Below are 25502 nucleotides of genomic sequence, written 5' to 3' on the forward strand. Positions count from 1 at the left end.
TAAAAGAAAAAAACCCCTCAAATAATCAAGTTATTGTGCTGATATACTTGTTTGTACTGGTCTTACTGGTGCATCATCAATGGAGTAATATCTGCACATCAATATATCAGCCAGGTCCCTCATTGGAATATCACACATTTTGTTATAAATCATGCCCCGAGTAGACAAATAGGTGATGACTCATTCACATCACTGTTAATAAAATCCTGGTGCAGGCATTCATTTCTTGAGTTGTTTGCTGTGGTGGCAGTCATTCACCTTGGGCTGAGGGCAAGAAGGCAAAAAAGGGCTTTGACTGAAGCATCTTCCTCTGTATCTATTACATTTGCAGTGTCTTGTCTCCCTGCCATTGTTGATGCTGTCCTGCCTTGTTTTATCCACTACTGCTGACACTCAGTGAATAATGATGCTGTGATAGTCATGTGAACATGCTCAGTGGGAAAACAACACAAAGTCTGATCTGAGAGTTCACACAGCTGTCACTGTAGCAGGAAACGTTTACGAAAGTGATGCAATAAGAATTTAAAATGTCAGATTCAGTGCTGTTTTTTTTTTTTTTTTTTTTTTTTTTTTCATAAAAATCAGATTTGTGTCAGATTTGAGGAGAAAATCACTCTTGCTAGTGCCCTAAAATGTATAATGTGACTTTGGAAATAATCTTTCCAACAAAATAATCTTCCCACCAAAAACATCCTGACAATTGTACCCCTCCAGTATTGCTCCGATTTTACCACTTAGCCAGTCATGTAGCTCAGACATGGATTTTTTTTTTTTTTTTTTTTTTTTCAGAGCAGGGGTGTCAAACCATGACTCCAAGCCAAGAGCATAGAGACTTTCCATTCAGCCAAAGATTATGGCAGGTGATTGTATTGATTAGATTGTTTGTGGTAGAAGGTGTGCTGATCAGTGAAATCACCAGCTGTAGACACAAGTTGGAATGAAAACCTTCTGTGGCACAATGTTTGGCCTCCCTGCCCTAACACATAGGAGCAATGCATCTTGTTAAGGTTTTTGTATAGTAGGTTTGTAATGTTCATGTACCATTTCAGTGAAAAGTTACTCAGCCCTGACAGTCAGGCCTCATGTAACTAATCCTGCATTGGACCTCTGAGAAATATGGTACCTTGAATTGTTAAGTCTACACAATGAAATGTGGCTACAATTATTTTTTTTTATGTGAATTTGATAACATTGAGTGCAGTTGGTCATAATAGAAAACAACTTTATTCCAAAGAACATTTAAAAATATATAAAATATACAGTTTACATCAGCAGACCTCTGTTGTCCCTCACCGTAATATTACAACAACAATCGAAAAGTTGCTTTGCCATTAACTGCCAGCAAAGCATGCACTACTGACAGCTACACAGTGGCTTTAAATATCTGAAGACAAAACTTTACACCAAAGATAAACTTACAACCTTTCACCAGTAGGGGGGGAGTAAGGCTTTGAGTGCTGTTGTCTCCATATGCGAACTGCAGTGCAGACATCACAGTCTTATGAATGCCCCAGTGACACAGGTTGCCATGGTGCAATGGCACAAATAAGGATGAGAAGAATACATTTGTATTCAGGTTTTAGATGTGCAAGTCTGGGGCTCGTTTGCTGCTTGTGCTACTTCCCAGTGATGTTTTGCGGTTCGAGGAAGGTGGTCTTGGGCTGTGCCTGGATCCTGAACTGGAGTCATCCAGTGACTCGGGGGTTGAAGGCCGACTTGGATGTTTGGCCTCTGATTTTGACCGCATTCGAGCAGAAGTGTATTCACTATTGTTTTTTGTGCCCCCGTATGAATCTGTGTCAGAGCTCTTACCCTCCAGTACTGTAGAACAGTTAAAAGAGCCATGAGCCCTCCACGGTCTCCTCACCATACTTACTGGCAGCGTGGGGCAGGAGGAAGCATGAGCTGCCTTTGATGACCATTTTGGAGAGTCCGGACCCCCTGTCTCTTTGCCATCATCCTCACTGTGTGGGGAAAGGTGTAAAGAATCCTCCGGCTCCTCCTGCTTTGGAGGGGTCAGTGAGTCACAGAGTGGTGAGCAGGGCTCATTGGTAGTGTTTGTGGGGGTGCAGTTATGCTCTGTGAGGCTGTGAGCTGCACCTTTGCAATGATCATCCAAAACCTGCTTAGTGGCCAGCTCACTTTGAAGAGGAAATACAGCTGGAGGGTTCATGAAGTTTGGGTACATACCTGTGCCCTGAGCCTTCCCCATCAAGAAGTTGTAGTCACTGGGTGCAGAGGCGATTGTCGCCTTCCGGGCTATCTGCACAACAGACTGTTTTTTTGAGTTGCTGGCATAGAAATCATCAAACTCATCCCTCTCATCTCTCAAGTGTGGATAGAAGTCCAAGATGCCCTTTTTAATCTTCTTGTAGCCCAGATGCATGATCTCCAAGATGTTAAGGAAGAGGGAAACTGCGGCGATGCATTGCATGAACACCATGAAGACGCTTTTTTCTGTTGGTCTGGAAACATAGCAGTCCACTGCATTGGGGCAAGGCTCCCGCTCACACTTGAAGAGAGGGTAGAGATGGAAGCCATAAAGGAGATACTGCCCCGTCATGAAGAGCACCTCAACAGCAGAGCGAGTGAAAATATGAGCCACATAGGTGCGCAGCAAGGAACCCCTCAGAGGAGCTTTGTTGAGCTTCCCCTGATCGAGCTGCTTCATTTCACGCTCGATCCTCTTCTTAGCCTCAGCCATCTCTACATCCACCATCTCCAGCTCCCGGCGCAGCAATGCCTTCTTCCTCTGTCGGGCCTTCTCCAGTGCCCGAAGCCGGTAGAGAGCATGGCCCATGTAAACCAGCGAGGGAGAGGACACAAAAATGACCTGCAGCACCCAATAGCGGATTAGGGAGATGGGGAAGGCCAGGTCGTAGCACACGTTGCGGCATCCAGGCTGCTCGGTATTGCATATGAAGTCCGCCTGCTCATCGTTCCACACATCCTCAGCGGCCACGCCGAGCACCAGCATGCGGAAGATGAACAGGATGGTGAGCCAGATCTTGCCTACCATAGTGGAGTGGATATGCACCTCCTCCAGTATCCCCCCAAGGAAGTTCCAGTCTCCCATCTTCACTCGGCCATTATGACTGACAAAAGGGCGTGAAATGAGAGATTAAAAAGTTTGGCAAGAAATCTGATGAAATTGCATAAAATTCTGTCACCAATTTCAAAACATGTACGAGCATTCATTGTGCAATGTGTGCAGCTACAGGGATGGTATTCCATCAAGGACATAAATCGGATTTTATATTGAAAATAACAGTAGATAGAATGTAAACAGACTTTCATATTAAGTGAGTATTATGCAAATTAAAGGCAAATAAGTTTCAAAGTAAGCCACCTAATCAAACTTATCTAATCCTTAAAAAATAAACAGAAATGACGGAATAACAATGAATTCATCAAGCACGTACCTCACACCAGGAAAAATGAAACATTAGCACTGTGAAAATTTAATGTGACGTGATGAGTCATCCGAAGTGTCACATATTTGTAAAAAATAAATAAATAAATAAAAATAATTAAAAACTAAGCACAGCCGACTTAACAGACACTGATTTAATTGTAGGCTGACCAGTTGTTCCTATTCAGATATTTTTAGAGGTCCTGTTTTGTCCTAATAAATCCACTCCCGGTGGCCAACAGAGCTCTGTGTGGCTGTTATTTCCATTTACCTTGCAGCAGCATGGATAGACTGCCGGTGACTTAAATCTCCCCGGGTCATGAAGCCGTGACGTGGTCACCAAAATGTTGAAAAAAAAATCGTTGATGCCCCCCACATCTGTCCCTGCGCATCACCTAAATTTCAGTGACCTGCCTATGCCCAGTGCTGCCAGGCACAGAGTGGCGAGATCTGTGCTGTGTTGGGAAGAGTGCCAACAGTACTCTAACAAGAAAAAGTCAATATCAGCTGCTCCACGAATACATTTGGATCAGCCTCAAAATAGTTGGGTTCCAGCACAAATTTTCATCTCAGCTTGGCAGAACAGAACCCATTTGCCTGCATATGTTTGGCTATAGCTAAAATTTGTCTTACTTGTGTTACACTGAGCCTATTCTTGTAACTCACTTGGGAGTCTGTGCATTAGTTAGTGACTATTAGTGACCGTTCTCTTTCCAAATAGATGCATAATGACTACTGTTTTGCAGATCTTTCCACCCAGGCTACATGCCTGAGACACATTAGCACTCAATTGTTGCAGCTAATCTGATGAGCAGCTCTGCATGTATAAATGGAAAGAGCTGACAACAGTTTCTGTGCAATGCAGTGGAAGTCACTCATCCATACAGGCCTTGTTTAATCAATGGTTTTCTAATGTGCAGTAATCAATGAGTCATGTCCGATTTCATACTCTGCTGCTTCTCTCTGTTGTCTGACACAATTCACGCAAAATTTGATCCCCTTTTCAGTCACTTCTTGTCAACTACACATTCCAACTCTAAATAGTACAAAATGCTTCAAAATGTCTTTGTAAACCGTAAAGGTGTTTTGTCAAAATCATGTGTCATGTGTTTGCTGTTAATACACCACCAGTCATCCATGACACCCTTGGCAGTACACATCATTAGCTATACAAAGCATGACCATGATCTCAAAGTGTGAGAATATTGGCTCTCAGCAGGAAATGGGAAACCCAACCTGATTATTGGCTGTGGCAAAGTTGAACCAAACAAATCAAAAGTGATGAAATCCCAAACCATCGATCAACCTAAGCTCAACTGAAGACTTCCTCACCAGAAAAATGTATTCAGCGAGTTTGCTAATGTGAGGTTATTCCAAACTAAACTCTTCATTTATGACCTTAAATCCCTCGTTCTGCCCTAATATGGCCTAGAAGAGTGGGATTGATTTGAACACGTCTGGTACAAGCAAATTAGGGGGACATAGGGCCATGCCGGGTCAATGAACACTGGGAAAATCATACTGCTACGTAACTTTTTCCTCCCAACAACAGCAATCAACTTTTAGTTGTCTATCAGCCTTGTATTTACATTCATTGTAACAGGGAAAACTCTTGCACATTGTCTATATAAACAGCTGTTTCACTTAAAATGGCATTAAAATCCATTTTTGTTGTCAGCAATCTACACCAAGTTGGTTAATGTAGTAAAATTATCATAAAATCCAAAAATGAGTGCGACATGAAACAACTATTCACCTCCTGACTTATGAGTTAAATTGACAGTAGCCTAATTATGGAACAAGTTGTCAAGAGGGATCCTTTAATTTTGCTCCGACTCTGTCTTTCTCATTAGCAAAGCCAGCAGTGGAGCTCTTAGTTTTTGAAGAAAAGAAGAAAATACAAATGTTAATTCACCGATCAAGATTGCTGAGTGCCTTTTTTTTCAGCCTTTACTTTAATACTTTTCTGGTGGGAGGTTAATGCTATCTGACACTTCACAAAGTGGGCTGACATGGTATTTATTATTAAATCATGCATCCCACAGTTTTCAAGGACCCTCTCACCCTGAAATAATACTCCAGGTTTAAGTCTGGATTTTGGAAATTTTGCTTGGTATTCAGTCATATGCAGGGAGCTGTTTATTGTTTTCACAATGGGGATGTTATAAAGCCCTTTGAGACCGTAACTGTGACTTTAGACTTCATAATGGCAGAGCAATAAAACTCAGCAGGGCCAAATCCCCCTAAGTTTCCCAACAGAAGATTATTCTCCACAACACACTATATTTTGTCATATGAACAAATGAAGATGTTGCTGCTCTATTGTCAAGTGGTATAACTCAGCAGTAACACAACCACTACTTAATTTATTAAAGGTTTTACATTTGCTTCACAAAACACCCAGTGTTGAGCATGTTTTTCCAGTGAGAAATCCTCTGAGGCTCAGCAGATTAGGTATTTTATGTTGCCAGAGGCAGCAACAGTGGTTTGTTTGGACCAAATAAAAGGGCTGGGTAGTTAGCATGAGAATAGCCACCGTGGCTGAACAAAGAGTGCCACTTACAGACACTCAAGTTTCATCAGCAAAAAAAAAAAAAAAAAATCCAAGGAAAGACGTCACCATATACAGGTTTAGTAGTAAGTGAACTCTGGGAAGAACTGCAAAAACAACACAGCAGTGACTTCTTATCACTAAAGACTGCACCAAGATCATTAATAAAAAATAATGACTACATCTGATTCGTCTAATGTAGAGCAAAACAGGGCAACATACCTCTACAGTGTTTGTTTCCAAAGGCAACAAGCTAATACAAATGCACCGGGTTATATTGATGCACTAATTTTGCAAAGTGAGTAATGTTCCACATTTAATGTCAAATATGGAGAATGCAATGGGGTGAAATCAATTGTATTTGGTTTTAAGGCCCATCACTTTTGGAGCGTGGAGCGAAGACAAGCAGTTCGACTGGCACCATGAAATGCCAGCCTGATGCCCTGTACACAATATGGACGTCTGCCAACCTTTAAACGCGTTGGCAGTGAAACTCACACTGCCAGCTCCTGCAGGAAATGTGGTCTTTACTGTGGCCACTGTATTCATTCATCAGACAAAATCAATAGCCTTGTCCCACTTCTGCAGATTTTCAGTGATTCTCTATAATAAAGCATATCAAAAAACACTAGAGAAGCCTTTTCACCATGTGCCAAATTTTTTTTATTAAAAATGTTTTCTCAGACATTCAGCTGTGTCGATGCAAAATCAAGTGTGAAAGTCAACATATTTCTGCCTCCATTTTGCATCCGCTTTTGTCATACAGGTTACTGGTAATATTACAAATTTTAATTAAGGCATATGAAATAGAAAAAAAAAAAAAAAAAACAACTATCAAATACCCTTCCAAATCTAAGATGATGATCAGAAGGGTTTTATAAACTTTGGAAATTTAATTAATGTAATGCCACCATACAGTTACATGTACTAAAGTTCACAATGAAACATGATTGAAATGATTCATAATTTAATTGTATAGCTGTGTGTTCGACAACAGAGGACACCTGTAGCTGACAGTATGCTACGATATCTACTCCAGACTGAACCGACTAAGAGGTTAAAATGGTTTTGATTGCCTGAAATTGAAGGTTCATGTTTAAAGTTTTGATTTCAAGAAGTAATGTTTATGACAGGGAAATTAATCTACAGTGTAACACCTTCATGAGGTCAACACATCCTGTCAGAAGAGTTTGACTGAATAATATCCAGGCTTTCAACCAAGCCCTGGAGTTGTATAACACCTTACAAAACAAAAAGGACAATATCAGAGTTTTGAAATCCTCTTTCCCTACAGATGCCTGGTTCTCCATAGAAAGATACAACTTTGGCAGGAACACATACACTTTCTCTCTGGTAGTAATTCCATACAGGACAACTGCTGTGAACAGGGGTGAAACCTGAGAGATTAACATCTTCATCAACTGTGACTGATATAAAAAAAAAAAGAGCTGAGTTTAAGATATGTTTTGAGAAACACTGGAGTGCTGTGACGGTGCTGATTCACCAAAAACTTACCATAAATCACATTAACAAAAAGATGCTGCAAAATCTCAGAGCAAAATGACATAAGTCAGGACCCATGCGTTAACACTGGTAAATATCCTCAATGCTGCTGATAATCATGAACACTTTGAATACATCAAAAAGCATACACATAAATTACCCTTAAAAAACACAGCAAAGTGAAAAATGGAAATATGTGTGTACTAAAAATATCAATACCCGAATTATAAGGCATATAGAAGAATAAAAGGCACCTTGTCATCAACGTTATTGCCTAACACACACAAGATTTACTTTATGCAATTCTACCACTAAACAGCAGGAGGCTCCCTTCCATTTGAACTCAAGTTGTTGAAAAAAAAAGGAGGTCTGACTTTTATAAAAATAAAACAAACAAAACCCTGTGCACCATATTCACATAGTCCCTGAAAATCACCTTTTGGTCTGATGTACATCATTAGTATCAGCAGAAAACAGCTTCCTGAGTGTGACTTTAAGGCCTGTAGTGTAACTTTTAACGTTTTGGTGAGTCAGGGTTTAAAATCCTACGATGCTGGGGACAGGAAGATGTTGAAGAGCACAGCGAAGAGCACAAAGACCACGTAACCCACTATACACAACCAGAAACGCGGGTCTTTGAGCAGCTTCTTGTTGTAGCAGCTGAAGAAGACGTAGCCGATGGTCATACCGGCCACCCCTCCTCCGATGTGAGCCACAAAGGACACCTGAGGCAAGAGAGGGTGGGGTCACACTTAAAAGAAATGGACCATACAGACTAAAGACCCTCAACTACTATCATTAGACCATGCTGAAATGTGGTGAAAACCCCGTAAAACCAGTAGGATCAGTTCTCGTGCAACTGCCAGCAAATAAGGGAAAGGGGGGAAAAAACATGAGATAACTGCGGGGGAGGGAACAAGGAAGCAGGTGTTGGTTTAATCTCCTGGAAAGACAAACATGGAGAGAAGATACACTCTTGGCTGTTGTTTTATTCTTTAAAACTGAAACTATGGAGTCCAAACTTCACAAAGGGGACTACTGATGTACCAAGGTGTCAGATGATTAAATATAATGCTTTTTAATAGATTTTAAAGACAAACATTATTAACATTTAAGGCTTATTTGTAGACGAATCCCCTTCCTCATAGTCAAATAAGCATAGCAAGTAAATACTACACATTTGGTCCAACGCAGAAGTCAGTTTTATAAGTAGAATCAGTTGCCTTTATGTTTGATAGAAAAATTCTGCTGTAATAAATCCAGCCGTTACTTTCTTCCACACAGCAACTGGGACAGGTAAGTAAATAGATTTTCTTGGATTTCTCTCTACAGGTAAATATGACAAACAGGATAAAGTGAGCAGGGTTAATGTAGAATAGGCACTTTCCCAACAGGTAAGCATAGCCAGTTAGAAAAAAAAAGCATTTAGTGGCAGACAGAGCGTGCTATATTATGTTAACTTTGCAGGAGAACTGCTGAAATTAAGACCTCAGTAATACAAATTTAAGACTATTTGATGATTTTCAAGGCCTAATATTTAGAAAAAGACATTTTATGACTTTTAATGGACCTGCAGACACCCTGTGTGCAACTGAAAGGCAGGTTTTGTGGAAAGTGTTCAGGTGTATGGTCTTTGTGTGTACATGCCCATACAGAAGAGGCATGTGGCCGCGTGATTTATGAATCCTGGCCGGAGGCTTGTGTCTACATTTTAAGCTTCAACCAACTGGGTGACACAACTTCTGCATTAGTACTGGTCTTTTCTATAGCCACAAGCAAATCAAAGCCACTGCCAGCCACTGTTAACTTAAGGTGTGGTTGGCTAGACAGCTATTATGGCCTAGTCTGTGCATGACAAAAAAAAAAAAAAAAGGATAGCACAGCCCATTTGTTTGTTTCCTGCCTTGTTGACGCAACCTTCTACGGCACACGGAGAGGGAAATGGCAAAAGCAGATGCATTCATACCTTCAAACCAGACTCATTGCTGATAAATCTCCTGTAGATGGCAAAACCAACATCCGTTCCAACTGGTGAAAGAAAACAGAATTGACTTTGACATTTTTTGAAGTATGACCACAGCAGCTAAAGCAATAAACAAACAGGCCAATAATATCACAGAGTGGAGGATTCAAGGAACCCACCAATAATCACTATGGCGAGGATACGAAACACTCCCAGGAGAGGAATCATCTCTCGGAAGTTCTGTGAAATCAAACACATATATGCCAGCTATGAGGATGAGAACTTTTGCATAGCAGTTTTCTCACAAACCTAAAAACGCGCCTGGAAACAGGTTACAAAACAAACATTATCAAACAATCAGTAAAAACAAAGGGATTGGATTACTGGTTCAAATAAGGCCCACTTATAGAGCCGAGTAACATTGATATATATACCTAAAAGTAATAACACTAACAGCTTGAATGTCTGCTCAGTAGATCTTTAACTGCTAAATGCACCATTACAAAACCATTAAAATGAGACTTATGTTAAACAGCTGACAAGTGGCATAGGGAAATCAACAAAGTGTGCACACTTGAGAATGAAATGCAGCCCATTCTCATCTAAACTTACCACCACGGCATTCATAAAATAGCCTCCTATCAGGGCGTACACACCCCCAGAGGCCCCCACCAAGGCACTAAGAGGATCAAAGATGGAGCTGGCCAGGGATCCTGAGGGGAAACAATCACACAAATAATCAGCTTTAGCATCAATGGCGTCTCTGACAAACAGGAAAAACCAACTTCAAGTGAGCAAATGTTAGATATCTGGGTGCATGCCGATCACAGTCCTCGACTACACTTCACTTATGAAGACTAGTTTAAGATTATGCAGTGTTTTAGTACAGATGTTGGCAATGCCACCTCTTGCTTTATGCATAAGAGAAAAGGAATGTGAGAGACGGGTGGTGCTGACCTGCCAGGACACCGGCCATGTACACCATCCCCACTTCAAAGCCTTTATGTACCAGTTCCAGCGGGATGCCCAACAGCAGCTGCATCACCAGATTCCCCAAGATGTGCTCCACACTGGAAGGAATAAGCAAGGAAGAAGGAGAACAGTGATTCTTAATCAAAAGTTTGAGGGGGTGGTAGAAAAATGTGTATGCACCCACACTCCTTATGTTGGCTCATTAACTCGACCCCCCTCCTTACCCGGCATGGACAAACATGTACGAGACAAAGCGCCAGGCTTCCTCCCTAACATCTGGCCTGTAGGTGAGGGGGCTGTTCCAGATGCCATCCTCCAGGGTCACCCACTGCTTCTGCGGCTTCCACACCGCATAGTAGATAAACACTGCCAACTGATCAACAACAGTGAACACACCCCACATTAGTTGTGCAGTGAGAAATTAAATCAAAAGTCACATAATAAGTTAATGTTTAACTTCCCTACAGGCAAGTGGAGTTCTTTTACTTTCTTCTCACACACTCAAGAGGCTGGATTTGTGAAAATTTGGTTGGATATCAGAGCAGCTGAGACAAAAATAAAGCAAGTGAGAAAGGGAATGGCAAACACTTTTAGCTCTGTCCCATGGATACAGGCATGTAGCTCTCCTGAAGCTGGGCATGTGAATGAATGAATGAATGAATGAATGAATGTACTTTATTGTCATTGCATGACCAGGCACACAACAAAATTGCAGATATCAGGATTTTGGTAGTTTTATACCAATGCCAGTGAAATTCCATGATTCAGTATGTGATACAATGACACATATTCCTTCACTCAGCAAATACTCTTTTATGTAAAACTTTGTATAAACGCAGAGGATTAAACAGAAGCTTTATGCGTTTCAAGGATTTGTGGGCCACAGCAGAACACTGAGTTACACATGCAACACCGGCATGTAGCCTTCAAGTAGATACCAAAGCAGCCTGACAAAATAATAACTTCAAAAGAGAGGGACTTGAAATGTTCTGCTGTGACAACAAATAAAACGAATGGTATGATTATGTGTTCTCATTCTGATTTACGGTCCGGTAAGTGTTTTAACATTAGGCTAAGGCTTCATTAAAATGGAAGCAGTGAGTTACACAGTGAGGTGTCATGTATTGGTGCTACAAACATCAGTATTAGTATCATTTTCAAAATTTTTATATTGGTGTGTATTTATTGATTCTTGTGACATTCCTACATGGAGCTGCCTAGTGGCCAGCCATAAAAGACTGTAATTATACGAAGCAGCTCCCAGGTCTGAATGCTCCTATCTCTCCATACAAGTGTTAAACAGGGGTGTGTTGAAAACGAGCACACGAGCACAGTCGATTTTCACTGGATAAATAATGTGCCAAATGCCCCAAGAAGAAAGTGTCCACACAGTCATTCAAAAGCGGTGACAGTGGACATCTGTGAGCAACAAAGACTGAGCTGTTCCATCAAAAGTAGCTGTCTTTCCACAGTATGAATGGGCAGAGGACAAACAGCTCGCTGATAAGGGAGCAAAAATGACAGCTTTCAACCAAACCTGACAGCAACCTCACACATTACACAAAATCTACTGGCAAACCGACTGCAATGTCCAAGATTATAAGTGCTTTAGGCATATCTATCAACACTCTAAAGGTAACATTTTAAGAGGGATGACCATCAGCCTTTAGGTGTAACTGAACATAGGCATTTATTTTATTGAAGTGAAAATGAAATTTTATGATGCAAAAATGATCATTCTGACTAAAACAGTGAATCATATCTCAGTTGAAACATCTGTCCAAATAATTTCAATATGATTTTTTTGCCACATCATTCACCCGTACTAGTCATCAACATCCCCTTTGGCGCGGAGAGAAGGAACAGACAGTATGCTCAGAGGAAATGAGTCTTTTTCCAGCTCCAAAAAACATCAAGGTGCATGAAAACCTATTTGAACAAATCGGCCTCTAAAACGCCACACATTCCATGCCTCTCCATGATACACAAACATGTTTATTAACTTGCATCCAAAAATCAAGGTAGGGTGGCTTTTCTTTTCACACATTTGGAGAAAGCACCTCTGAATCCCATGAATATTAACTGTACCCAATCCAACCATGAGGCTAAAACTTCTATTTTGATTGAACCCGTGCCTGCATCTGGGGATTTCCTTGGATGAATTAAGACATTCACAGGAATAAAAACTGTTTTGAGATGTCCCATGGTTAAGGCAGAGCCGAGCGTGGAAAGAGAGAGGGAGATATAAGCGGACAGAATGAGAGAGGCAAATGTCTGTGGCTGCACAAGAGCTTCTCAGTTCAGATCTGGGCCGTATTCAAATCAAGAGACAACCTATAATCGAATACCTATATGATGTCAAATAACACCCGTCGTTTCACTTAGGGTCAAAAATATCTGACACAAGGTCTGATAAACAAGTTCAGCACATGATCTGCTGCCCTAAATACAATCAAAGAAAATCAATAGTGTTATTAAGGCCATGGCAGCATCCAAGACAGATGTAGGCTGCACATGCTGTAGAATTAGATCACAGAATCCATACTGGTTGCCCCAGTGCTCCAAAGTGTGCCAAATACATTCAGGGCACAGCATTAATCATTTTTACCCTATGGCCCCAATTGCCAATAACTCCCCATGAATTAGCCACTTAACTGTTTGATCAGCTGACTCAGTTTGGAAGGCAAAATCCTCCGTCGCACGCGATTAAACCGTTTGACGTCATCAGCGGCCGATGGTCAAGGCACAGGAGCTGTTTTGTGATTACATGTCATAACTACACGGGGTGTAACAATTCCTTCACTGCATCGATGCAATAAAGCATGCATCAAAGTCAATCGATCTCCTAAACAAATATAGAATGAATCGCTCGGACTCTGGGCTGAATCGATATGAAATGCTTTGTAATTGACTCAGTCACAGGTCTTTATGGTGATCTGAAAGCACATTTAAAACTTTTTCACATTTCAGAAGAAAAAGGACATAGTCTTACATGATTGCATGTCTTTATTTAACGGATAAATTTTGGGCTAAAAGGACTGAATCAAATCGTTTGACGTGAATCGTCTTTTTTCAAACTAGAATGGAACTAAATCGTTCCAAAAAATATATATTCCTTAAATTGAACTGCCAACTAGTGAATCCTGAATTGGACTAAACTGATATTAAGGCAAATACTGACAACCCTGTTAACTTGTAATGATGTTGGCTGTACCCACTTTCCCTTAATCTGGAAGCAAAAGAGTCAGATATTTTCCAAATCAAGGAAAAGCAAAGGGTATGCCCCTTACTCAAAATGCAACATGTGCTGTGCCTGCAATGCATCATGGTCTATTGAATCTACTCTCAGGGGAGAAACTGGTTTCTCTGTTCCTTCTATGATTTCCTTTCCGCTGTACAAATGTTGGTGCAAAACGGCAAGACTAAAAGGCCCTTGCTCTTTTGACTCTCAGGGCAAGATACATCCCTGGTCGTCACTGTTTCAACAGGGTTTGCATGCGGGGTGGATCATGCCTTTAAGAAGACTACCTCTGAAAAGCGATGGCAAAAATACTAAAGTGAGCAATCTGCCAGCGTTACAAGCTGAATGGAGGTAACAAACATCTCCTCCCTGCTTATTGAAACCGGAGATGAGTCTGGCCGAGCGTCTCGAAAGGCCTCACCTCCCCGATGCTGATGAAGATGATGAAGATGGGAGGCGGGCAGCAGTTGGCACGCTCCAGGTATGTGTTGCGGGAGTCTTCTGGAAGCATCCATTTGGAGACTGAACGTTGGAACTTCTCACAAAATCCCAGCTTTCTATTACTGTCGGTCTGGTCTCCATCCCTCCACTGCACCCCATCTCTGTCCACAGGGAAGGGGTCCTGCTCCTCAATGTCAATGTCATCCATCACTTCTTCAACCCTGTAAAGGAGAACCCATATGCTGGCATACCAGTTCTTCCTTACACAGGCAATTACAAATTCACTTAAATGAAACAAAATTCAAAGTAAAAAAAAAAAAAAAAAAAAAAAAAAAAAAAACTAACTATCATACCATGGAGAACTAGAGCTATGTAAATCCACTGCATTCTGATAAATATGATTTTTGTCAATCTATTGTGCTACCTTAACAATAGAAATAACCACAGACGCATAAAATAAGACTGATGCCGCTTTAAAAAGTGCATACTTGAGATTGCTCCAACCCAGAAAGACCAATGATTCCCAATGGAAGTACTGCATTGAATTTAATGGGGAAACAAATTAGTGAAGTTGCCCAAACAAAACATGCTGAGAAAATCTAAACACATGAACTATACTGTGCTGTTGTCCTTAAGCGGCCTGCTCAGTCACTATCATACCAGTGTATTGTTCTCAGAAGACACCGGTTGCTGATGAAGACTTCACATGGAGGTCCACAACTTTTAAGCAGGCATCTTTTGTGGAAAATACAGGCATGGGAAAGTTGGTGAATATTCGGTGAGTTCCTCAGTCGATTCAAATGTTACTCACCCGAGACTTTAACAGGAAGAGCGGATGTGTGACTGCAGGAGGTCCGACAATTATTCGATTGAACGACTGTAAACAACTAAAATTGTAAACTAAAAGAATTTGCTGACGGTCGCAGATTGAAATACAGAATACATTATGCGGTTCTATACAGGGCAAAGCATTTTTTTTGTCCAAATTATTCCTCCATGTTTAGGATCAAGCAATCCGCGATCGGTTGCCTCCTCAAAATGACTGTCCCTGAGAGCCCGGAGGGAAAAAAAAAAGCTTGCTTGAGATAATTATAGATCTTTCCTTGCTTTTTCCTGCAGCAAACTTCCTTCCGCAGCCCAAACAAACCGCGCTTCCCTTTTCCAGTAAACTCAGTGTAAACGTTCCTACATTAACCGTGAATGTTGATGTTTTGAAGCCATGTTATTACCGCCTCTACCTGTTTCCGTACCACACCTGTGGTCGGTGACGTCACTGGCCGAGCAGCTCCTCATTTTCCATACAGCAGAGTGAATCAGCTTTGATACAAACCCCCACACGCCTTTCCACCGTGGAAAAAAAAAATAATATAAATAATGACCATCTTTGTCCCACGGAGGGGCTCAGTTGCTTCTAAATTATACAACACCTACTTCAGTAAATTGCAGTGAGATTTAAATCCTGTCTCAATCATGTTGCATCAAATGTGTTACATGACCTCTGCTATACCGCTAGGTGGCAGTAGAGTCCACAATTAAGCGCAGTGAATGGCGCTGTTTATTTGGCAAGACGCAGAAAAAAAAATAGTATCATTTCCTTGGAGTACTTCTATATCTTACCAGCAGAGTGTGTCATTTCATCTCTTAAAAAGTGAAGTGTTTTACCATATTACTTATGAGCACTACCAGCACACCATCTTCTCAACACTTAAATACAGCCAAAGAATCGAAAGATTGAGTGAGAATGACTCAACATTTCCCAAAAAAAATAAAAACTATAAACCTTGAGTGTGAAGCTCTGAGGAAACACATAGGCAGTGTTCAAACTATTGCACATAGTACTGCTCAAAATCCATTCCTATTGTAAGTAAACATTTCCATAGTAATTGAAGACAACACGTTTTAATCACAGAACTTTTATTTTTTTCTCAAAAGGGGAAAAAAATCCACATTCTCAGGTAAAGAGTTGTGAGTGGGCAAGAAAAGTAGGAGAATGTGAGAAGCAGGAGCCATTAAATACAGCTGCTGGCAGGTTATACAGAATGATCACATTAGCCAAGCTTTTTCTACAGCGCCGGCAAGAGATTGACACAAATCTGCTTTAGTCAAGATTTCCAGAGACAGCATATCAACAAGAAAAGGCAAAATGGGGCTTTATACATTTTTATCTTTCGGATTCTTCTACGTTTTGGCCAGCAGCAATAGTTTTGGAGTAAGAAATCAAGTTTCGGATTAAAAAAAATAATAAAATAAGATAAAACAAAAAGTGGATAAACCATGGCACCCAAACGGCATGAGAGAGGAAAAAATAGTAAAATAAACAGAAAATCAAGTGGAAAGGGGGCAGCAGAAGAACAGCCATCTTGTGAGAGGGAAGCTGGGATCTCACTGATGTAAGTTCAAGAGACATCTGAAACAGAGGTTATGATTAATGGATTAAAGCACTGCAGTCACAAACATCAGATTGTACTTTTGAACTCTGAACACAGACAAGATGAGATGTGTAATTCCAGTGAGGAATGTTTATTTGCTTTTCTGAGGCTACATAATGTGTGGTGTTTTGTGATACTTACAACTAGCAGGCCGGGCACCGTATCTTCGCATGATCTGGTCTTGTGTGAATTTCACAAAAGATTCATATTGTTCTGTAAGAGGAAAAGATGTGAGAGAGGGTGTTAGTATAAACAGCAGTGCTGCAGATTCCAACACCAGATGGAGAACAGAAATGAGCGAATACAGTCTTGCTTCAAGTGCTAAAAACAAGCTGCACCCTCTTTATCACACTCGTTCACTCCCAACCACCATAATACAATTCTATGCCATGTCCATTTACAGTGTTGGCATCCAGAAGCATCTGAACATTTTGTAACCACCAAAAACAGCCAGCCCTGCAGAAAATAGCAGCTATTACATGATAAGAGCCTCATGTTAAGGGAGCAACACATTTCCCATTTAACAGTGGCACAATTGTTTTGTAGCCAGAATGCAATAAGGGCTAAACAAGAAGCGTTAAGAGGTAATGCCAATGACACTGTTAAAATCAGCATATGGTAACAAACAAGTTTTTTTTTTTTTTTTTTTCCCCTAAAATGTCACCTGCGAGTTTTGTGTTGAGGATCTGTTCATACTCCTCCCGGATCTTCTCCTCGTGGTCTTTCAGCAGGCGCTCACACAGGTAGCTCACCTGCCTCAGTGTGAACGAGGGCTGGTCCTTCCTTGAGGCACCTGAGAAACACAAACATGTGCTGTAAAAACACTGAAACACATTATTGTCCATACACAGATACTGAAGCGAGATCACAATGTCCTCTCTCCAGAAATAGTGTAGGGACAACTGCAGTTTACAGCGTTGCTTTTTGTCCTCTTTCACCTCAGTAGCACCGGCAGCCCAAGAGGAGCATGTGGCACTAATGAGAGCCCTTTCTCAAAGTCTCCCTAATGTCTCCTTCACAGTGCAACTAGATCCAGCTTTGGCTGGGTGATTCATTGCCACAGGCCTTTGAGTCCTCTATGACCCGCTTGGCCCAAAATGTTTATAAATCACAGGCCAGGATAGCAGTGTGAGAATGAGGGTTTAAGAGCGGTCTCAGACAGAAAGAGGTCAGGTTAGCACTAGTATCAGAGACAGTGTGATATATGAGAGGAACATGTGAAGAGAAACCTAACAAGCAAAGGATGCTGGAGGCCATGGATTACACCTCACACCCTAACTGTGAAGTTCCACTAAACGGGCTGTGTTGCATCACCAGTCTTGCATCAATATCAAGTTCTATCCTGCTTCAGACTGCAGCGTTTTAAAAGTGCAGCAGGGAAAGGCATCTATACCATAGCCATCATCAATATGCAATTTTATATTTGTATTTTCAATGTATTTCTGTATGGCCACAAACTACAGTCAGAGGGCAGTATAGAAGATTAGAATTATCTGTTTTCTATCAGACACCAAGATGTGAATAACAGCCAGTTTTGACCTTGAACACTTCAACTGAATGCAAAGAAAAGTGAACCCAATGTGGAGCATCTTGCAGTGATTTAACCAAGTATCACAGCATAACATGAGGCATTTGGTGGGCAATTTAATCCAAAGCACTTAAGTAGATGAGGGTGTACAGTTGCTCGTACCTGGTGGGGAGCTGGGGGCGGCGAGGGAGGAGCTGGGGCTGGGGGCGTCACTGGAACTGCAGGCCTCGGTCTGGTTGAAGGCCCCCTCCAGCTGCCGCCGCCTCTGGATCCGGCTGTACTCCTGACGGAGGTTCTGGAAGATCTGCTCTGTAGGGGAGCAAGCAAACAGGGACACACAGTCAAATCTAGGCCAAAGTGCACGAGGACACCCAGGAACAATGGCGTTTCACACTTTCACAGCATAGTGAAGTTAATGCACTGGTTAGGTTTGGGTGGCAGCTACAGCATCAAAGCAAGGTAATGATGTGAAAAGGTTTATGCTTAAATGATTAGTCGATCAATAGAAAAATAATCAGTCAGTGTTTTAATTCACAAATGCCAAGATTTGCTGTTTTTCTCTGTTTAGTATGATTCTACAATGAATACTCAGTTTTGGCCTAGTTAAACTTTTCTTCTTACATAATGAAATACTGTGGAATAGACCTGTTGCTTTGTAAGAACTCCAGCCAAGTCAGATGATAGATAGGAGAACAGCCACATTCACATAATGTTGAATGCTATAATCATGTATTGTAATCTGGAGGTATTATGGTGTCCCTGTACATAACCTACATCTATGCACATTTCCTCTAAGCAATCTCCACCTATCACAGATTCAAAACTACAGCACGCAATGACAGGAAGTAGATGATTGGGCAAGACCAACATCGAAAACATGTCTACAACAGTTGCAACAAACCAAAAAACAACACAAGAGTGCACATTCTTCCTGATCCTGCGAGTCTGTGACTATCAGTTTCGCTTCTGCCCTCAAGCCTTTCATGACGTCGGCATCATGTCTTGCCACAGTGGCTTGAAGGGCTCAGGTCTAGGCTGAAACATAAATCATGGTAGTTTAGATAGTAACAAAGTAAAACACTTAATACTTAATTCTCTTGAGGCCTATTTAGTGGTTGTACATCTGAGACCTCTGGCGTGACTGAGGTAAACTTAATCTACAACTGCGATCTGTATTTTTGGGCAATACTGGAGTTACAGTGTGAAACAGGGCACCCCTGCTTCAACCATCTCATGATCCCTGCCCTGCCTCTCACGCGAAGGCACATGTGGAGAGAGCTATGGAGGGTCATGAAAAGGTTGTGAATCCCACATAATGGCTGACCCCTGATGATCTAAAATCTTTCCTCCTTAAGAGGAACCCTATGCTACACAGCTTTGCAGTGTCAAATGCTTAAACATGGGTTACAGCGACAACATACACTTCTAATCACCAGGTTAAAGTTCAGAAAAATCCTGGGAAAAACAACAGAAAACAACATGGACTCTTGTTTTTCATCTCAACCAGAGCTGATAGCCAAATGCACAAGAGGGACTTATCTTACTCCTTTCCAGGATGGGTGAAGTGTCTGTGCATAAGTTGCACCTCTATCTGGGCAGCCGTGCCTCATTTATCTTGGGTGGGGAGAGAGCTAGCAGTCATGCTGCTACATCAGCCTGCTCATCTATATGCTTCTTTGCATGGTGAGGAAAGCAGGATCTTCTCCACAGAGCCATTTTAGGAAAAGAGCCAATATGTGATCATGTATTATTGAACTGGAGCCTTCAACGTGCACATCCAGCAAGAGGAGGGGTCATGGAACACTGAAGCCGTCCCGTATTAAAAGTACAGACCCTAATCTGACAGGCTGTTTGTTTAGCTGCACCAAAGCTGTTCACTCTTAAGCCAGGTTTCAAATGCAGGAACTTTCCCCAGGGATTAGGAACCCTGCAAGGAACTGTCTGTGTTTCAACCACCGAGAACAGGAGCTAAGTTAGTTCCGGGGACATTTTTAAACCCCACAAAAAGTCCCTGCATGGGGGGATGGGGGAGGTCGTGCTTTCCAGTTGCCCAGGAACTTTAGCAGTGGGGCTTGCAGGGATGAACGTTACTGACTGGTTAAACATGCAGAGCATGGCCACTACAAGGGGAGAACATTTCTTTGTTTGATAACAATAAAAGAAAAGATAGGCTTTGCTGTTATAGGAAAATAGGAAAAAGATAAAAAAGAATGAGCCAACTGAGAGCACAGATCAGCGAGAGAGAGAGAGAGACAGTGCAGCAGTGCTGTGCATGAGAAAACCAGTGAATGAGAGAAATAAAATAGTCCCAGGGAGTGTTTTACCCAGGTGATTTGGGCAGAAAACCGCCTTTGATAGAGCTATGCCAGTAGGCATGTCACGGTACCAGAATTTGGGTAGCAAATGTCAGTACCAGTAAAAATCCATGATTCTTGAAACCAATTTTGATATCACAGAGACAATGATATATTATATACCTCAGAGTAAATTTGTAGTTAAAAACAATGGATGTGGTTAGCTAGGTTGCGAAAGCACCATTTGCACACTGGCTTTTGCTCGCCTATGTTGCCTTCTCCATCTGCATGGAAAGCAAAATACCTCCACACATGACTATTATAATTTTGTATTGTAATGAATTTAAAACCAACAGGCTATTGCTCCATCAAGTATAGTTATGCCAATTCAACATGCTACCTGGAGACAACTAAAGAAAAATCAGCATCAGCTTAGAGGCAACATTTTACAGTGATCCCAGCTGCACTGTACTAGCCTTAATTTGGTAAATGGAGACTTTAAGTTAGTGAAAAAAAAACTGTTGGACATAGAGGCCTATTCTGCAGTGCTGCTACATGTGCTGAGTGATCTCAGTCCTCTGGGGCACCTCTGACTGACAAACGAAAACCCTCCCCTGCTGCCAGTTACTTCCAGCACTGCCAACTACTAGAATCCAAATCATGGGCGTTGCCAGGCAACAATGACCCTGCCACATCCAGGCCAAGCAATCAATCACAGAGACTTCCGGGAGCCAGAGTATGGCAGTGGAGAAAGCCTCAGCTAAAAGGCTTAGGCACAGGCCAAACAAAAACAGTGAATACGACAGGAGATTGGCGAGATAGGTTGGACATGGGGGTAAAGAGGGTTGGTAGAGAAGAAAAACAGGGCGCCTGACTCATTTGATTTCACCCTCCACTGCTGAAGGATAGTGTGTGTGTGTGTGTGTGTGTGTATAGTTGGGGGGGGCTTGAATGCCCAGTCTACCAGGAAGTAGCCTGTGATCTATTGTCGGGTAGCTCAAGTTGACATTCTGCAACAGAGAATTCAAGAGTGGTCGTCACTGGTTGCAAAACACAAACAGAAATGGGAACTGATGACAAACCAGCTGACTACTGGGAAGTTGGACACTTAAATCTCTAATTGAAACAACCTGGAAAAAGAACAGCAAGGGTTTCAACTGTATCAAGACATATCAATCTAGACATGAGTCAATAATGTTTCAACTCAAGGCTAAAAGAATGACAAGAATAATTAAATATGTAAAAATAAATCCTGAATCAGCATATTAAGTCAGAACAAAATCTATATTACAATTCCGGTCTGGGCTTAACTGACCAAATTGACCAACCCTCTCACAGTCAAAACTACTGTGCAGTGCTGGGCTTGTTGATCCGTCATGATGGGAATTCAACAACCACTATCATAAAATTCTGCCAAATGCTGGCTGTGACCAGTGAATGGGACAACCACCCAGCTACTTCAGCAGAATAAGAAGGGCTCTTTTCTACATTTAATTGTACAAATTCAGTCTCAAAAACAGCATCACTGGCTGATATAATCTGGAATATACCAGCCCATGTAGTCACAATAAAGTCAAAGAGAAAGTTATGCTGGCCACATGGCCAAGCACAGATGATCACATTAGATCTCCTATAGGAAATACACAGCACTTATTAGGCTTGAACTATGACCTGTGTATTCTTCCACTCACTCCTCTGGATTAAGAGGGCTTTAAACAAGTCAGAGTTGAACCGGCCATGCTGCTGAGACAACATCATGCCCTAGGCACTCAGGATTACCTGTCATCTGGGGGCAAAAGTATGGGGAAGAAGGGCAGTTGAGTGGGTGATCTATCTGGATTATAAAATAATTACCTTAAGATGCCTTGGCCTTGACGGCTCCCTCTGCCTAGCCTGCAGCTGGTGCCTCACATAGTCACAGATCACCACCGTCTTCACCACAAAGCAAACCTGACTAGCTGGAAAGCATGTGTGGGTAGAGAGGGGTGGGAGGGATGACAGCTGACCTTTAGCTAAATACAAAACTGCTTTCACTTGGCAAACCACAGCAGAAAGGCAGGCTTGAAGCACCAGTCCCACAAGGGGCCTCTTCTGGGTGAAGGTGAGCATAATACCTGGTATCCAGACCTCATGTCTGCAGCATGCACGCACACATGGACACACACAAATCTACATTCCTTCGTCCACTGCAGCTGCTGACTGTAATTCAGCTAGCCAGGCAGACAATGAAGAAAATGGGAGTGCTCTAGAGGCCAGTCGATTGCTTGGCATGAAATCCAGGCTAGGTCAAGCAATAGGCTATGAGGCAAGATGACTTGGAATAAAATGATCTTAATGATTCATCCGTGTGTGTGTGTGTACTAACATATTTACACTATAAACACCGCTTTTTAAGAGAAAACCTTTAAGCAAATGATTTGATTACAAGCAGAAATACAGGCACATCAGGCATGAGAAGCCAGCTGTGACGACACCTCTCTTTGTATACTGGGCTATCACACAAGCCTACACATCTGTTGACACCTGCCATGTGTGAAGGCTGTCAGCAATGTTCCCTGTATCAACTTGCAATGTTGTGCAGCACATTATTTGTACGATGCAAAAACAGGGACAAAAAATGGCATGAATTGTCCCATGTCTAACTAAAATAGCAAACCAGGATTGTGGCCCAGACCAAGTTATCCTTATTTATTAGGCCTATTGTTTGTTTACTTTAAATCAGAACAGCATTGACTCATGGCTATAACTCAGATTTATTATTATTATTATTTTTTAATATATTTTAATTTTCCTGATTTGTGTTATATCCTTAAACTGTCTTGGGTCACAATAGCTTTGTATTGTCACTTGATATAACTGAAGTCCTGCCATGTGTCTGTTTTCATTTTCTGTGTAACAACACTAGTGGAGAACAAAGAGTAGGCCTAATGTTATGAATGTGGTGTGATAATTTAATTAGGCGAATTCCTAGAAATTACATTCCATCCTCTGCAGGTGGATGAGCTCCATGAAAAATGCCAGCTGAAACACAATAGTCATTGAAGACTGAAGAGAGGGGGATGCAGTACTGCAAATATGTATCATTTTTGCAAAAGCATTGTTATTTAAGGTGATGGCAACCACTCAGTCTATGATAGAATGAACAATAATTAATCAGATGCATCAGGAAGCAAGTGCGTCACAACACAGCCCATGGGTAATTATGAGGGATAGGAGCAACTCTAAAAACAAAAGACTTCTTGTGCAAGGGGTGCCCTGTCAGTACAAATTGGTGGCCATAAATGCACTTGGGTACTTTCTCATTAGATGTCACAGTCACTGAAATTCTTCACACAATTACAATGTGTCCTGAGGGAAGCCAATAAATTTCAGGGAACATGGAGGACAATTTGGCCATATGCATCAGGTCTAGCCCCACTTCTTTTAATGCAAGCTGCAAAACAATACATTTTTAGCCACTAGGGTGCATAAACTATCACACCCTTGATGTAAACGCTGGGTTTCACACCAACAGTGGGATTGGCCCAACCTTGTAATCCTCTCTTAGATTTCCCAGTGACAGAGTAATCAAACAATTCAAAGTAGGGCCAGCAATTTTTAATTAGAATTCAAAAAGCGTAAGGATTAGGCCTCACTGCTGTCATCCTGCCCAGTCCCAGTGATTGGCACATACAATAAGCCTCACTGGATTGCAGTGGAGATATTCAGGTAATTATCTTGCTTCCACTTGTGCCCCCGCACCCCTCCAATGCTCACGGGGGAGTTGCATTTTCAAGTGAATGGGAAAGTACAGGCATAAAGGAAATGAGCAATGCCTCCTATGTCAACAGAGGGGGAGAGAGATGGCTCCAGCAGAGAATGGTAACCCCCTATCCTGCACAAGACAATTGTGGCACTAAAGACAAGGAAGTCAGGCAGCTCCTAATTAACAGCTTGCAATGACTTGCCAAAGACTGCTGTGATGCCATTTGGCATTTTGGGAGATAGAAAGAACAGGCGAGCCAATCATCCAGGTGTAAAGCTAAAAAAAAAAAAAAAAAAAAAAAAAGCTGGTTGGGAGGGGGCCTCACTGTAAAGCTACTGTATTATGTAAATTGTGATTTGAATTAATACTAAATTTAATCTGTGTCTTGTTTTCAGTAAAAGGGGAATAATACGCCATGGCCACAGGCTCCAAAGTATGAAGACGGTGCTTATTTTGGCAGCAGTGTTTTTATTCATATACGCCAATGCCAGAGCCTGTTTCAATTCTCATAATTTGAGCACGCAACTTTGAATTAATACGTCGTTAACGAACTATCATTAGCCAGTGCGAGCTAACTGACTCAGCTAACAATACATGGAGAGCTGGTCGGCTAAATCCCCACATATATCAATAAACAGCCGTGTCTAGCTAATGTCGTACGTGTATGAGAATATTCTAGTCAGTAAAATGTACCATGTTTGTAACTTGGCGACGACGTTCACCCTGCTAACGTTAGCTTAGCCGAGCTAACGTTTAGCCTCCAACCCCCATTCTGATTCTCTCAACTAGCTATCCGTTCCACTCCACCCAAACCCCCTCCCCCATGACACCCACCCTGAAACGCAGACAAAACGTTCAATTTGGTAAAGTTATATACCTGGGGTGAGCCTGTGTTCACCTCCAATGGCCGGAGGAGACATCGAGTGCGAAGGGCTGTCGACTGAGGGACGGAGGTTGCATCTTTGCGGGGACGGAGTGCTTGGAGTCCCCGGTAGTGGATTGCACCTTCTCCGCTTGGGAGACTGGGGACTGAGGAGGGCCTCAAACTCCATCGACCGCTTTAACGTAGCTCCACAAGCCATGTTGGCTACACGAAACAGAAAAAAAACACCTTTGGGGGGAAAAAACCCGCAAAAACACGGTTTAAAGCAGACAGTGCTTATGATAAGCTTTCCTCGAATTTCTTGAGCCTTTCTTCCTCTCCTCACAACAACGGATTTTCTTCTCTGGAGTAGTAAGCCAACTGCTGTCCTGCTTGCTGAATTTTGACAACGTCACAATGGCAGGTCATACCACGCCAAAAAAGAGGGGGGTTTAAAAAATATTAACAATATATTGCCTAAATTTAATGCCTTTCTTTAGCAATATAAACTACATTTCACATATAAAATCGCTTCCGTGCTTAACTGTAGGCACAAATAGT

The 25502-nt window shown here is 41.8% G+C and overlaps 3 protein-coding genes across 5 annotated transcripts; all 3 read right to left on the minus strand.

Annotated features, from left to right (window-relative positions):
• Positions 1 to 1196: 1196 nt before the first annotated feature.
• gja9a (gap junction protein alpha 9a) lies at positions 1197 to 3670 on the minus strand. Its single transcript, XM_030072780.1, has 2 exons — positions 3423 to 3670; positions 1197 to 3095 (listed from the first exon to the last, which is right to left on the minus strand). The coding sequence occupies exon 2, from the start codon at positions 3074 to 3076 to the stop codon at positions 1580 to 1582; it is 1497 nt and encodes a 498-aa protein (XP_029928640.1). The 5' UTR covers positions 3077 to 3095; positions 3423 to 3670; the 3' UTR covers positions 1197 to 1579.
• Positions 3671 to 7565: 3895 nt separating this feature from the next.
• On the minus strand, positions 7566 to 15441 carry rhbdl2 (rhomboid, veinlet-like 2 (Drosophila)). Of its 3 annotated transcripts, none has more exons than XM_030073273.1 (8): positions 15322 to 15441; positions 14064 to 14304; positions 10626 to 10774; positions 10387 to 10499; positions 10042 to 10142; positions 9609 to 9669; positions 9433 to 9494; positions 7566 to 8191 (listed from the first exon to the last, which is right to left on the minus strand). In XM_030073273.1, exons 2-8 carry the CDS (start codon positions 14289 to 14291, stop codon positions 8012 to 8014), a joined length of 894 nt encoding a protein of 297 aa, XP_029929133.1. In that variant the 5' UTR covers positions 14292 to 14304; positions 15322 to 15441; the 3' UTR covers positions 7566 to 8011. The 3 variants fall into 3 exon arrangements, with proteins under 3 accessions (XP_029929133.1, XP_029929131.1, XP_029929132.1); XM_030073271.1 differs by lacking the exon at positions 15322 to 15441 and adding an exon at positions 14895 to 15312; XM_030073272.1 differs by lacking the exon at positions 15322 to 15441 and adding an exon at positions 14744 to 14878.
• Positions 15442 to 15980: 539 nt separating this feature from the next.
• On the minus strand, positions 15981 to 25341 carry akirin1 (akirin 1). The gene is made up of 5 exons (XM_030072778.1): positions 24957 to 25341; positions 18203 to 18349; positions 17177 to 17305; positions 16654 to 16725; positions 15981 to 16490 (listed from the first exon to the last, which is right to left on the minus strand). Exons 1-5 carry the CDS (start codon positions 25159 to 25161, stop codon positions 16480 to 16482), a joined length of 564 nt encoding a protein of 187 aa, XP_029928638.1. The 5' UTR covers positions 25162 to 25341; the 3' UTR covers positions 15981 to 16479.
• Between the last annotated feature and the right edge of the window lie 161 nt (positions 25342 to 25502).

Source organism: Myripristis murdjan, chromosome 16, assembly GCF_902150065.1.
Source record: "Myripristis murdjan chromosome 16, fMyrMur1.1, whole genome shotgun sequence".
NCBI classification, from domain to species: Eukaryota; Metazoa; Chordata; class Actinopteri; order Holocentriformes; family Holocentridae; genus Myripristis; species Myripristis murdjan.

Coding starts and splice junctions, on each gene's coding strand:
- gja9a (XM_030072780.1), bottom strand. CDS start 3,076: ATGGGAGACTGGAACTTCCTTGGGGGGATACTGGAGGAGGTGCATATC.
- rhbdl2 (XM_030073273.1), bottom strand. CDS start 14,291: ATGGATGACATTGACATTGAGGAGCAGGACCCCTTCCCTGTGGACAGA. Junction 10,775..14,063: donor TCTTCATCAGCATCGGGGAG/GTGAGGCCTTTC, acceptor GTTGTTGATCAG/TTGGCAGTGTTTATCTACTA. Junction 10,500..10,625: donor TACATGTTTGTCCATGCCGG/GTAAGGAGGGGG, acceptor TATTCCTTCCAG/TGTGGAGCACATCTTGGGGA.
- akirin1 (XM_030072778.1), bottom strand. CDS start 25,161: ATGGCTTGTGGAGCTACGTTAAAGCGGTCGATGGAGTTTGAGGCCCTC. Junction 17,306..18,202: donor CGCCCCCAGCTCCCCACCAG/GTACGAGCAACT, acceptor TGTGTTTCTCAG/GTGCCTCAAGGAAGGACCAG. Junction 16,726..17,176: donor CCTCAACACAAAACTCGCAG/GTGACATTTTAG, acceptor TTCCTCTTACAG/AACAATATGAATCTTTTGTG.